At 44.0% G+C, this 14,495-nt stretch overlaps 2 protein-coding genes across 5 annotated transcripts; one reads left to right on the top strand and one right to left on the bottom strand.

Annotated features, from left to right (window-relative positions):
- Nucleotides 1-847: 847 nt before the first annotated feature.
- LOC113206401 (zinc finger protein swm) lies at nucleotides 848-9,346 on the bottom strand. 3 transcript variants are annotated; one of them, XM_026422476.2, is made up of 18 exons: nucleotides 9,157-9,346; nucleotides 8,287-8,405; nucleotides 7,991-8,181; nucleotides 7,735-7,911; nucleotides 7,465-7,649; nucleotides 7,241-7,386; nucleotides 7,018-7,161; nucleotides 6,640-6,933; nucleotides 6,489-6,560; nucleotides 6,225-6,412; nucleotides 5,765-6,121; nucleotides 5,553-5,687; nucleotides 5,069-5,206; nucleotides 3,888-4,283; nucleotides 3,574-3,800; nucleotides 3,380-3,479; nucleotides 3,002-3,286; nucleotides 848-2,923 (listed from the first exon to the last, which is right to left on the bottom strand). In XM_026422476.2, the coding sequence occupies exons 1-18, from the start codon at nucleotides 9,213-9,215 to the stop codon at nucleotides 2,828-2,830; spliced, it is 3,309 nt and encodes a 1,102-aa protein (XP_026278261.1). In that variant the 5' UTR covers nucleotides 9,216-9,346; the 3' UTR covers nucleotides 848-2,827. The 3 variants fall into 3 exon arrangements, with proteins under 3 accessions (XP_026278261.1, XP_026278260.1, XP_026278262.1); XM_026422475.2 differs by having other exon boundaries at nucleotides 3,380-3,488; XM_026422477.2 differs by lacking the exon at nucleotides 5,069-5,206 and having other exon boundaries at nucleotides 3,380-3,488.
- Nucleotides 9,347-10,754: 1,408 nt separating this feature from the next.
- LOC113206404 (histidine triad nucleotide-binding protein 1) lies at nucleotides 10,755-12,110 on the top strand. Of its 2 annotated transcripts, none has more exons than XM_026422484.2 (4): nucleotides 10,755-11,079; nucleotides 11,347-11,580; nucleotides 11,651-11,723; nucleotides 11,799-12,110. In XM_026422484.2, exons 2-4 carry the CDS (start codon nucleotides 11,356-11,358, stop codon nucleotides 11,888-11,890), a joined length of 390 nt encoding a protein of 129 aa, XP_026278269.1. In that variant the 5' UTR covers nucleotides 10,755-11,079; nucleotides 11,347-11,355; the 3' UTR covers nucleotides 11,891-12,110. The 2 variants fall into 2 exon arrangements, with proteins under 2 accessions (XP_026278269.1, XP_026278268.1); XM_026422483.2 differs by lacking the exon at nucleotides 10,755-11,079 and adding an exon at nucleotides 11,086-11,242.
- Nucleotides 12,111-14,495: the final 2,385 nt, after the last annotated feature.

Genomic DNA, 14,495 nt, shown 5'->3' on the forward strand with positions numbered 1-14,495 from the left:
GCTTCGATTCATTCATCTGTAATTATGAATGGCAAACGTGGCACTATATTTCAGGCATGGTATTACTGAAACATGGATTTACCATTTTTGAAATCTTCTTTATCTCCATGTCCAATATTTGAGTGATGAATAATATGCCAAATGAGGGATGTTCAACTGTTCAAGTCCTCCTTGCACCTATTTCGGTGTGTTGGGTACACAGGTTATTAACAACACATTATTTTAATCAGGCTTCCTGAGTAATGCTGCTTCTTACTCAAAAATTTATTTTAAATTTTACTGAAACCTTGGAGTCTAAACCTTGAACAGGTCCTCAATAGGACTTCTCCAACCTTTTTCTCAATTGTTTTTTCTCTTTTGATTATGGCATTTTATGCAATTAGAATCTTTTCAATGGATTTCAGTAAGCGTACAAAGAGAATAGAGTGACATAATTCAGGACTGATGCATTTTCTGTCAATTCACCATTTGCATGAAAAAGAAAACATGTATCACAAAACGAGACACAAACACAAGTGAAACTCAAGTTAGGTGAGCGAAATGGTCAGTGCTTAAAACTGGTCAATCTTTTTTAATTGTTAATATTATTTTTACTGGAAACCAACCCCTTCACACGTGAAAAAAAGGTATATGTGTAAGTTGTTTGATTTTAAAGCAGATAAAAATGAGAAAATGAGATAACAAGATTGGAGTCTACAACATTACATCAAAACCTCAAAATGTAACAGAGACTTTAAAAAAATTTAATACTATACTAGGTCAAAGCTATGAGTTTTATGGTCCCTTAAAAGCCTGGCTAGTTCTCATCACCACTGGATGAAATATCAGCAATAATAGGTTTCAAAAATTCATTTACTAATATAAAAATTATATATTTTACGGTAAAGTTCCTACAAAAATGTAGCTCAAGCGAACACTGTCTCCAGGCAAATGAGGTGGACAATAGTATGAAATAGTTTGACTACGTTCTCCCACAACTGCTCTCAGAGTAAGCCATACAATTTCCCATTAAATTTCGGGCCTTATGAAGGAACATGAGTGACTACAACAAATAAGAATTTGACACAGCCAAATTCACCAAATTAATGTACTGCACAAGTTAACCTAAGAATAGAATTCATATTTGTTCAAGTCAGATATATAATATATTTTTTACACTCTCCATGGCACCACAGTAAATTATCAGCTTGGCAACACAATACCTTAGTTGCTCATTCTAGACATAAGAAAAAGAGGTACTAAATGTACTAAAGTTCCAAAAGCAGGGCACTGCAAAATCACCCCAAAATTGTTTACATAAATGATAAGTGGCCCAATAATTTTCTGATAAAATACCATGAAAAAGAGACAAGGAGGTTACATTCAAACATATAAATGTATCAAATTAACAGTTGTTTATGCAATATCATTAAAGATCTCCAAAAATGTTTTAGACATGCAACAGGCACAAAGGCACAGCAAAAGACATGGTTGTAGTCAAGTTCTAGCACTTCACCACTCCATTAAATGTGGATTGACGTTAACATTACACAGATAATTTGTACTAGGTCAGTTGAGGCAGTGATTTCCATATCTGAGTAAAATCTACACACTTTTCAAGAGCTTAATATACAAAATTTGATTACATCCGAACAAGTTCTCTTTAATTAAAAAATGACAGCACAAGAAATTTAATTAGTTCCTGTATGTAAAATGTGTGGAACATTGTCCTCTTAAAATCAATAATGGGCACAGCCAAATTGCACTGATGTTATTCATATTTCATTTAAATGTTCCAAACCAAAAGATCACAGAAAAACAGGTCAAAAGTTTGAAACTGCAGCGACAAATGCCTTTCTTTATTGCATCAGAAATGGGATTGATTAAAATCTAGTTGACCCTCTACCAACACACAAACTGTTACAATACGCAGTTATGGAATTCACTATAGCTACAAAACACACCTGTCAAGCCAATCACAGTGGAAAGCATTCAAAATGCCTCCTAACAAGATGAAAAGAACATCCATAGAATTTTCCCAGAGGTGGTATTTATTATTTTAGTATAATCTTACATTCTGCACAGGGTTACAGTTCATAACAGGGAAGAGAATATTACTTTCGCTTTCCTCCTTATGCAGTGATGAAGAATTACACGTAAATTGCACAACAAACACTTTCAATAATTACATACATACCTACAAAGAATACAATTTCTTCAGTACTTAAAAACAAAGCAACAAATCACTTAATATACATGGTTGCATGGCATGCTCAGCACGTCACAAGATGTCTGCATACTCCGATTATGCTGAGGGGCAAGCAAGACAAATGGGTTCAGTAGAGTTTGACTACAATGGACACAGCAAAAAAAGGAGAAAAGGGTTTCTACTAGTCATCCCACGGTTTGAATACACACAGATCAGTCTTGGCCAAAACAAACTTCCAGCAAACTATGCAACCAAGCTATCACAACAGTCACTTCAAAATAAAATGAGGGGGAAACAAATCTTCACATTTATAAAAAGAAAACAAAAAGAAAACTTGAAGATGTGATTAAGTTAAAAGTAACCCTTATAGGATTAAGTAATTTGGGGAAAAGGGGTGAAAGGAAAATTGATTACGCATTACAGAAATGTCAATATTGATGGGATAATGTAACATTTTTACATTACTAATAATTTGAGTGGGTAATTGTGAATCATCAAATTTTCAGGGAACTTAAAAATTTCATGTGAGAAAAATAAAAGCAAAAACCAAACAAAAGTAACTTGCTGGAAGTGATGTTAAGGATAGATAATACTACTCAGCACATTAATTAGATCAGCTGAGTAGTGTATGGTGAACAACTATCGTCGCCAGCTGCGGTCTTCCCCATCTTCATCCTCTTCCTCATCATCAAGCAGCAAAGCTTCTTCGCTTGGTTCAAGATCCAGTCCAACAAGCTAAGGAAATAAAAAGCCATATTTAAACACCCACAACACGTTCTCAAAATTTTATCAGATAAACTTAACTCTACTAACCTCTTCCTCATCTTCTACATGACCCTCAACATCATCAATAAGGTCAGCCGGGTCACCAACCATCATAACTTGTCGCTGGTGAGAGTTCAGATGAACAGTTGAGAGTAGGTGGGCAGAGTTGCGACCTTGCCTTGGAACACCTGCCTGCCATGTTATTGACAGTAACCTGTCTCCAAAGTTTCTTCCTTTGGTCATAGCTAGCTCAGCTTCTTTCCTAGATTTGTAGTTGAGGACTAGTGATGGAATAGCATCATCACTCTCATGGTCAACAATTTGACCAAATTGCTGCAATATAGCAAAATTAAGGTAAATCAATATGATGGCTGGTACCACTAAATAGTTTCAAAGTGGAGTCAAAAACAGAAATGGAAGACTTACAGCAAAATGGGCCAAGACATCAACTTTGTCATCCTCTTCATATCCAGACACAAGGATCTTTGACGGCCGGTGATCAACACTATGCCCAGTAAATCCCCCTCTGCGAACCCTAACAGTAAAAACAATTAGCATAAAATGAATTTTAGAAAGACACCCTAAAAACAAGTGACAGCAACCTTGGACGTAGAACTTACCCAGACCTGTACAGAGCTGGATTTCGTGCAGCCACAGCACGAGTTATTCCACGACCCCGAACTGTACGAAGAGCCCCACGCACAGCTTTTGTGGGTGCCTGCACTATAGCTTGGTTGGCTGCTTCCATTTTTAAAATTGCCACTTTGCGCTGAAGTTCAGCTGTATCTGCACCTTCCTGCTGTTTGGAAATAAGATCAAGCTCTGCATCCAGAATTTCTCTTTGAGCCTATAAAACCACAAAAATTTATTATTATTAAATCTGTAGTCATTCAAGTCATTGAAGCTACCCTAAAAAACAAAAAGAAAACCTTACCTCTTCCTTGGTTTTCTTGACTAGGTTTGTAGGTGGAGTCTTTGTTGAAGGGGGTGATTTGACTAATTTAGCAGCAGTAACTTTTATGGTGTTGGCAGTGCTACCCATGACTGTTGCAAGATCTTTCCGAATTTTCTCAACACTTTCCTGTAATGACTTGATAGTGTTCAAGACTTCTTGACGCTGTTCCTTAGTGATATCTTGCTTTTCAAGTCTTTGGATTAATTGTTTCTGCTGGTCAAGTTGTTTTTCTAACAACTCCTGCTTTCTCTTCCTCAGATCTGCGGTAATTTGCATTGCTTCCCTGCGCTTTTCTTCTTGCTTCTTTCTTATATTTTGCTTTGCAGCAGCAACTTCTTGCATTTTCAATTTCATAGCAGCTGCAGCAGCGGCTTGCTGGAAAGAAGGACACAAAAGTCAAATTAATGGAAGGATACACAACAAAAACTCAAAATACAAATGAAACTATTACAAAAGAAAGAAAAATCAAGGGTCAAAAGTGAAGACGTGAAAAACATGCTCATGCATTCTTCAGTTATCCTTAAGGAGGGAAAAATGATAAACTAAAACTAGGAGTGTAAAGAAAAGTAACATAGTAGGAAAGCCCCCTGAAAGAAAGAGGATTAGCTGCAACCCTTTACTAAAAAAAGCTTCAATTAAATACAGGACCTAAGTTAAAACCAAATGACAGTCAGGTTACCAGGTTGCCAATAATTTCCATGCAGTTTTCATGCTAAAGAAATTACATATGCATAATAAAAAGATGCTAGAATAGTACTAGTATTGTGCAAAACAAAGATAAGACAGGGAGGGGCAGGGATATTTAGCACTAGAAGGTAACTAACATAGTCTAAAATTATCAGTAACTAAACAATATGCAATGCAAAGACTGCTGACCAAATCCACCTTTCCGCTTACAGGAAGAGCAATAACCTATTGAGTAAAAGCTAAATGCTGTTAGGGCAGATTATATGTTCCAATCGGTTCCAATCCATGTAATATTGTTAGATATTAGTGAATTAAAGACACTATACGGTATGCACAAACTGGCTACTGGAACTGGGATGAAATTGAGGTAAAGGGAACAGCTACAAAGTGCAAAAAAAGGACAGCTACAAAAAAGTAAAAGGATGGTGCTACTGCTACTGAATAGAGTATGCTGGGTTATGCAGCACACACACCTGTGCCTGTAACTTAGCCACTGCCTGCGCCTTGTTAACCTGAGCGGAAGCTAGTACAGGGGTGGGAGCAGGAGCAGGAGACACCTCCTTCTTGATGAACAAGGTCTTGGTGAGGCTGTTGCCAGACATCATAACTTGCTGCAAACACAATACTCAAACTTAGAAATGAATCTCTCTTTCTCAATGTGATTAGCAGAGAAGTGGTTAGGTAAATACTTGATAGTTTTCAGTCAGATTGATTCCAATAAATTCTCTCTTTCTCGGTAGGTTACTTTTTAAATATGTTATGGTAATTAATTGGGAAAACTGAGAGAGGAGTTGAAGTTTGTATGACTAAATATGATACCAATTTTCTTTTCAAGAAAAGAATCATCCAGCTCATTTCAGAATAGCAAACAGGTTCACAGGTTTAATGTTAATTTGTGGTTTGTGTGAAGAAGAGTGAGGCAAGTCATGCAACCAAAAGTAGAAGTGAAGTCCTCACCTCTTCAATTTCTTCATCAGTCAATTGTGGAGCAACCTTGGTGTTGAGAACCTTGACCTGCATAGGTGGCACAGGAGCTCCTAATCTCTCTCTTACCGATGGCTTCATAGGGGGAACATTTTCCTGCTTCCCTTGCTGCAGAAGAATAATACAGCTTCAGAAAACTATCAAAGAAATGTAAATTCTGAACAAGAAAACAGAATCAGTCCTACCTCATTACTATTGGCACCATTATTGTTATTGTTGTTGTGCCAAAACACTTTAATAAAACGGTTGTTCAACACAGCCTCTGTACTTCTGTATGCAGCATTAGCCTCTGCATGAGAGGAAAATGTCACAAGGGCAGCCTCAGGATCTCCTTCAAACTGAACTTGAATGTTAACAATTTTCCCAAATTTGGCAAAATGGTTGTTCAAATGAGTAATGTTATTAACTCCACGAGGGATTTTTTTGACGTCTAATGAGCAATTTCCTTGATTGTGTTTGGCACGAGTGCCAACAGGACCTAGGCGACCATAGTCAAATGCTGGACGTCTCTTCATGGGTGAATGTCCATCAAGGTGTAAAGTCTGCAAATGCAAAGTTATGTATGATTTGATAGATGAGTCTTATTGTTGTAAAATATTTCAGTAGTATGCAGACTTTGACTTTTAGGTATGGAAATTTGCTCACCTCTCCATGCATAGGATAATTTTGGTTATTATCCTGTGGCATAGGTCTCTTGTACCCAGGATGAACACCCATCCCACCAGAATGGTCGTTAAGGGGCACAGAAACTAGCTCTCGCTGCTGCTGGTGCATGGAGTTGTAAGGTGGTTGCTGAGGAGGAGGAGGACCTCGTACCATCCGTCCTCGCATACCTAAAGTAAACACATTTATCTTATAGGTACAGTTCACTCAATAATTTTAGCGCCTAACAAAATGAGTTATACTTACCAAGTCCACCTCTGGGTGGCATACGGCTCCATGTCATGCGAGGCTCCATACTTGGTGCGTCAGGATTATACTCTGCAATGCAAATTAGATTTAGAAAAACAGTGAAGGCAGTAAAAACAAAAAAGGAACTTAATAGACAATTAGGACATACCCATTGCTGCAGGAACAGGTGGCGGTGGGGGAGGAAATCTTGCATGGAAAGGTGGCATGTGCCCAGGAATCTGTACCATTGACTGTTGAGCTCCACCCATGATACCAGGGCCTGATGGAGCAACTGCTATTGTACTCTGAAGTCCACCAATTTCACTAGGGACACCTGAACCAGGAGGACCTGAGCCAGGTTGTGAAGGATGCAGAACTTGAGAAAGAGATACATCTTCCAAAACAACTGGGTCAGTACCATGATCATACGGACATAGATCACCTCTCATACAATAGCCTTTCTCTGCACAGAAAATTACACACAAAAGTTAAAACAACAAATTATTAAGAACATTACAGAAAATATATAAGAAAAGAAATAGAGCACCATCAAAATCCCTGCAGCGGCGTTTAGGCACTTGGCTCACAACACTTTGAATACTCTGTGAAGTAGTGATGACTCGGGACTCATCTCCATGGTTGCTGTCCTGTGTTGGAGTAGCTGTACCAGAAAGTGGCTCTTTTTTGCGTTCTGAAAAAATACATTTTATAAGTAAGAAGATTAAATCATACTATTCCTACGACAAGGCAAATCAAGAATATGAACTTACCAGCAGAGTGAGACCTTGAGCGTGACAGTGATACTCTACCGGCAGGTGATCGGCGGTACCTACTACTTCTGAATCCTGATCCATGTCTGGGTGACCTGGACCTGGATCTTGAACGAGATCCACCTCTTGTCCGTGACCAGCTTCTTCTGTAGTAATATAATTAAAATGAAGGAAAGGACTAAATAATAGACATACTTTTAACCTGATAGTAGATTTGAACTCACCTCCTCTCCCTTTCATATCTACGGGCAGGTGGTGACTTGTTACGCCAGCGGCAGCGATCACGATCTCTTAGTCTATCACGGCTGCGAGAACGTCTAGGTCTGTCCCAAGAACGTGAACGTGATCTATTTCTACCAGGTGATGAATGCCGACCAGATCTTCCGGTTCGTCCTTTTTCATCCCGGTCCTTTATTGGATAATGTTGCCAGTTATTACGAGTAAATAAATAAATCAACCAATGCCATACAAAATGAAAAGCCAGAAAAACTCACAGAATCTGATTTCCTGTGAGAAGTCTTCGCATTGTTACTTGGAGCAGGAGCAGAGTTCACTGCAGTGCCATTGACTTGCACCACGCTAGCCACAGGCACACTTGAGCTACTGGGAGTAGCACTAGCAGAGTTCACACTGCTTGATGTACTACTTGAAACAGTGGGTTGGGTTGTACTCTGAAACATGAAATAAAATTATATCAGAAAGAGTTCACTAAACTAACATGAGGTTGATGAACTTGAATCCAGGTAATACCTGTGAAGGGGACACTACTTTGGGTTGTGACTCGGGTTCTGGTTCAATTGGAGCATCTGGCTTGACATCAACTTCAGTGGTAGAAGAAGGTGCCTCCCCTGTGGCCAACTGTTTGATTGAGGCTGGCACTGGAAGCGAGTAATCTTGTTTCTCCAGCACAACAAACAGCAGGGCTACAAATTTTTTGGTTTCTGAAATGAGAAAAACATAATATAAAAATTACTCAAGTAAATTTTAACATTAGCAAAAAGGTTAGAGCAAGGGACCTAATTATAACAAAATTATGAAATGCCCACCATTCTGAAGAAAAACTTCCAGCTGCTCAACCATACTATCTTTCAGCTCCTGTAAAGGCTTATCCTTTTTAACCAGGGCAAACACATACTTCGCTAGAGCTGCTGGATCTGCATCGCACCTAAAAACAAATGTAATGTATGAGTTATAATTAATTATATATATAGAAAAATAATATTGTTACATAACACGCTTTTGATGTACTTAAGAAAATGTCTACAACAGAAATGTTAAACTATAAAATTGTGGGCAAAGTACTGTTTTTATTATTTAACCAAAAAGTCGACACACTAGTTTGTGTTAGTAGATAATACTTCCAGTTGTAGCATGGCTTGGAGGTTATCTTGTGTTGACATTCTGAAATTGTATTTATGATTGTATTTAGAAGAGAGATTGGAGGTAAAAGCAATATTTATAAAGGACGGATTGTTGATGAAGAGCTACTGGCTCTGATTAAAGTCATGAACAAGTGTAATTGAGTTAGTCTAAAATATGGGGTTAGCGGCAATGATGTGTTCATAATAAGAATAAATAGGAAAGAGGGAAACTGGGGACACTACAAGCCGGAAAACCAATTCAATGAGAACTCAGCGCATATGCTGGTGGTTCAAATGGTGGTTAAGTGTGATTCCCAACGGAAGAAATTGTAAACGTAAATACTGCTGTTGCCAGGTTGTCCGCCCGACCCGCTGGTTACGTTCAACAGTACGGGGATATGCTACCACTTCAAGTGAAAAAAATACACATTTCCTCGGGTAATAATTTGCCTTTTTCCCGTTGACAAAATTAGAGAGGCATTTGTACTTTATGTTTAGGTGGCCTCCCACTAAGCCCCTAGGCTGTAACCCAACACAAGGATATGCCCTACTTACAACGGCTCCAGAACTCGGGTTAACCATGATTTTAAGGCGTCAGGATTTGCCACGATCATTGTAGAGAGGATTTACAACACGTCAGAGCAGTCTATGTATAGTCTACGGCCCAAAATACGACAATTTCTTCAAATTCTCCATGAAAATCTCAAATAACACGAAGACCAAGAACAATAGAGTGGGGAGGACTGCCGGATCGCTTTTCAGGCTGGCCACCACCGGGTGGTCGAGATCTTTTGCGGGTTGCCTACCTGCTAGGATCTCGGGTCTACTGGGCGCGCGCGCAGTGTATTCTTATGGGAAAACGGCCTACTTTGGGGCTTCCTCCTGTGTTATTCTTTGGCCACAGGAAGGTGGAAATGTTTCCATTTGAACTTAAATACACTGTAGGACTGCTCTGACTCAGTGAATTCTGTAAAAGTCGACTTGTTGATATAAATATAAAAGAAAATAGACCAGGTGGTCTGACTCGGAAAATTGTCTTGTTTATCGGCAATGGTGTGAAGACAAATGAAGAGATATCGGAGTGTTCAATCAGTTTTCTGACAGGAAATTTCAAGGCCTTTTCAGTAAGATCATTTCCATATTTTTGGCGTGACTAATTTTTGAGCATGAGTCGATTTTAATAGGGCCAAAATGCACGAAAACTACCTGTTTTAAGATCGGCTCATACGGACAAACTAGTCGTCCTAAAAACATGCAATCATCTTAAACAGAAAGGCGACGAGTTAAATTTTCGAGGCCGATTACAAATAACACTATCAATCGTCAAAATTGTCTGCTACGATCCCACAAATTAGTGCGTCGCACGACGCGGGACTTGCGCGCGGCCCGCAGTTCCGCGCCAAAAGCAACACAGCGCACGACCTGAAGGCTGATTTTCCGGCATCGTATCAGAAAATTTTGGGGAGCTAAAGAGGTTTTTACAGGCGGCCTCGAAAGTTTAACTCGTCACCTTTCCATTTATGTACATGGTATGTTTTCATCACTAGCAGTTTTATCGTATGAGCTGATCTAAAAATGGCTAGTTTTGGCACATTTCGGCCCTATTAAAATCGACTCGTGCTCAATAATGCGTGGTGCAAAAAATACGGAAAAGGGCTCATTAAAAAGGCCATTAAATATCCTCTCAGAAAATCCCTCGAAAAATCCGTTCTCTCTTCATTTGTGCCCACACCAGCGCCGTGAAGTTAGACAATTTTACGAATCCGGCCACCTCGCATATTTTCTTTCATATTCATATCAATGAGTTGATTTCCACGCAATATACGGCCTCGGAGCAATTCTACTATGTTTTTAAGTCAGTATCGAAAAATTTCCACCTTCCTGTGGCCAAAGAATAACACAGGAGGGAGCCCCAAAGTAGACCGTTTTCCCATAAGAATACACTGCGCGCGCGCCCAGTAGACCCGAGATCCTAGCAGGTAGGCAACCCGCCAAAGATCTCGACCACCCGGTGGGGGCCGGTTTCGAGCGGGCGCGAGGTGGGACCCGGCAGTCCTCCCCACTCTATTGTTCTTGCGAAGACGGCACTTATGCTTCGAGCCACGATAAACGCGAACTTCTTTGTTACACCGAAAGAGGGCGGCACGTATGGCGCCTTGTCGAACTAGAGAATGCGTATCCAGGAAATATTTTTCCAGTTTTTGCCGTGTTTATGGCACTTTTACCGCACTTAATCACGTCACTGCTATTTGAATTTTATAGACTCTTTTCCTGAAACATTGCAAATCACTGTAACTTGCCGCTGCTTCAGATCGGCCACTGATCAACACAGTACAGTCGCCCGAAGTTAACCTTTGCTCGTGACAAGTGCGGCCGTGCGGCTAGAGGTGCAAGCAAAGCAAGCAAACCAATCAACCGGTTATCAAGGGTTCACTGTTGGCAAGCCGGCGACGTAGGCCAGGGCAGGTAGTTGAGTCCGTAAGTAAAGCCCGACCTTTAACGTCGCTTATTTTCTTCAGTTTTAAGGTTCAATAGTGCTCCACGCACCATGTCATTATTGGCGCCGGTACTTTTGAGATCTCTCAGACCTTGCCAGTACGTGTTGAAGGTGGCGACAACAGCGTCTGTTAGTCGACCCCCGGTAATGCGCGTCGGGTCGACCTGGCCATCCAAACCACGCAATGGAAATGATAGCAATAAATGCCATTTGAAAATAAACTAAAGTGTTTTTGTTTGTCATTCCAGGTTGCAACGATGGCATCTGAGGTGGAAAAGGCGCAGCAGGCCAGTGCCGCTGTCAAGAGTCAGCCCACAATCTTTGACAAGATTATCTCGAAAGAAATTCCAGCCGACATCATTTATGAGGATGACCAGTGCCTTGCATTCAATGACATCAGCCCCCAGGCACCAACCCACTTCCTGGTGATCCCGAAGAGGAGGATTGCCATGTTGGATGATGTTGAGCCAAGCGACAAGGACGTAAGACATGATTTTCAGATTTCAGTTGCATCCAATACCCGAGCAGGTCTCACATCTATTTTCTTTTCAGATTCTTGGCCATCTAGTTTTCACTGCATCTAAACTGGGGCGAGAGAAATTGGGTAGTAATGGTTTCCGCTTAGGTCAGTATTGATTTTTCTTATATTCTTTGGGTACACGATGGCTCCTCAATCTAATTTTACTTTGAATTCTTACAGTTATCAACAATGGTAAGGATGGAGCACAGTCCGTCTTCCATCTTCACATCCATGTTCTTGGTGGCAGGCAGATGCAGTGGCCTCCCGGCTAACACCCGCCTCATCTCGTCATACTTTTAAATATGTTCCCATAAGTGAGTTTGAGAATATATTTCATTTTAAAATTACTTTTCTTATGGTTTATCCTTTGATGTTGCGTAAAATATGTAACAATCTCTCGGTTATTGCCTCATCTCAAAAATACTTAGCATTTTTACACTCTTTGTGAATCGTTTGGATAGGCATAGAATAATAATAAATAAATGAACAGAGGTCATGCGTCTTCTAATTGTCCCCTGCTGTCACGGACGGCACCTGGAGCTGGGGTGATGTCCTGGGGGTTGCCTACACACAGGCGTTATTCAGCATCGTCGTGCTAGCTGTCCACATCCGACATGGTGGTAACAATCTCTCCGACTGTAAAGAGGTTAAGGAAGGTTCTCACGCAAAGCGCGAGGCATGACGCGTCCGGCCTCACCCATTCGTGATACCGCCCTTGATTCACAGAGGGGGCCCATCGAATATGAGTCGCCCTGATCAGCCCGTTCAAACCTGGCGCCGCGTGGGAGGCGGAACCGGAACGGATGTCGTTCCGGAGAGGGGAGGGGGCGTTGAGAGTCGGTCGGTCGGGCAGGCTTCGGCTCGTTTTCACTCGGGCGTTCGGGCCGCCGCGGTCGGGTCGCCGTCGTCCATTTCGCGAGTGACGTCATCGCCGTGAAATGGAAACTGGGTGAACATTTCGGTGCCGGTAATATTTGTGTCTATCGCTCGTCCTGGCCAGCGCGGCCGCGGGTCTGGCGCCGCCCTGTCCGCCTGGCGCCACCAAGCTTGGCTACCCCGCCGTGCAGCATGTCGGCCGTGCCCCCCCGCGCGAGGCTCGCGCGCCGCGCTCTCGCGGACTCGCTCGGCCCGCATTGATCCTCGCGGGGCCCGCGGCGAGGCCTGAGGTGAGGCCGTGGCGGCCGAGGCCCACCCGGGCTGAGTCTGCCCGTCCCTAAGGACGCCCGCAAGGCCGCCGCCGTGAGTACCGGGCAGGGGCCCTCCGACACGCCCTCGAGGGTGCAGACGGCGGCGGGGAGGGCCCGCCCCGTGGGGTCCCCGCCGCCCCCCACCCCGGGGAGAGGTTAGGGCCACCCCTTGCCTCGCGGGGGCGGCGGGGCCCGGTCCTCTTGCTTGGCCTCGGTGGGACACGGCCGACGGCGGTCCTCGCGAGTCGCGAATCACCCCGGCCCTTGGCCAACATAGCGCCGCGTCGTCTGCTAGGTCGCGCCCCCCCGCGGGCCCGCTCGGACGGGATCGCTCTTAGATTCGCTTTTATTTATGTTATCTCGACGCCCCCCCCCCCTCTCCGCCGACGTGTTTTTCAGTAGCGTTATTTCGCTGTTCTGCGGACGGACCCATTTAACCTAGCGTCGGGAGTCGGAACCAAACCCGAGTGTGGTTCATCGTGTCGATGTCGTTGTGACGTTAGGGGTGGCGTGTCCTCGCCGAGGTCCTCGCGGTGTCAAAGCCGGCCCGCGAGGAGAGCGATCCGCGCGGCTCTCTCGCCAATCGTGTCATCGCGGGCGCTTCTCTCTCTCGCTCTCTCGCTCTCCCGCACCGCAAGGCCTGACACGGAACCTGTCTGCATTATTTCAGAACCCCCCCGCTCCGCCCGCTCCCCGCTGCTCGGCCCCTCGGCTGCCGTGACGTCACAGCCGCCGGCTCCGCCCGCCGTTTCATGCGCTGAGGTGAGTATAGAGCAGTATACGGCAGCATCCGCAGCCGCAAGGCAGCCGCTCGGCCGGATCGGTTCTGTTCGCACGCCTTGCTATTATTTGTCGCCGAGCCGCCCGCCCGCCGCGGATCCGCGGATCTCGGTTTTCGCGACCAAAAATGGCACCGCCCTCTTTGTTAACAGGCCGGCGCGAGACGCGCGGGGGGCCTAACTGGGCCTAACCCGCCTAACCGCGCCGGCTAGAAAGAAAAGCCTAAAGGCCCCCTCTAGCTTATCCGCCCCCTCCTTGCCCTGCTCCCCCAAATCAAACGAAGGCGCCACAACTTTTGGGAACGTTTGTTTCGCACAAAACCGTAAATGCTGGTGGTCGGAGCGTTGGCGTGCTCCTTTTATTTGTCTCGCGGTCACAGCTAGAGACGGAGTCTACTACTGAAAAATGAAGGGAAAAAGAAAAATTGCTAGTAATCTTGTACTTGAAATGGGCAAGATTAGGCTGAGACAACCCACGCGCGCTGTTGATAGCATCGGTGTGTTGGGGGGGGGGCGCTAATTCGGTCCCACTGATTCAGAGTGTCCCCTCGCCTCCCCCCGGCACGTGTGCCAGCAGGGAGGGTCATCCACTCCTAGGGGCGAGCCTAGAAGAAGGAGGGGGGGGGGGGTGCTCCTTGAGGAGGCCGATGTCTCTGTTCGCTGTTTGCATTCTGCTGCCGCTACTGACCTTCAAACGCTCAAGCACCCTAACACACACACACACGCGCGCGCACACACACACGCACGCACACACGTACACACGCACGCGGTCCAGAACAGAGACATGAGTGAGGGGAGGTGGGTAGGCCACCCGCTCACAGCGGTGCGCGGCGGGGCGCCTACCCTCGCGCTGGCAGGGGCTCTCGGGACGGAGCGGGAGGCGGGAGCAGAAGGGGCACCGGAAGGGGGGG

This window comes from Frankliniella occidentalis, unplaced genomic scaffold (genome assembly GCF_000697945.3).
Source record: "Frankliniella occidentalis isolate FOCC.00 unplaced genomic scaffold, Focc_3.1 Scaffold50, whole genome shotgun sequence".
In the NCBI taxonomy this organism is placed as follows: domain Eukaryota; kingdom Metazoa; phylum Arthropoda; class Insecta; order Thysanoptera; family Thripidae; genus Frankliniella; species Frankliniella occidentalis.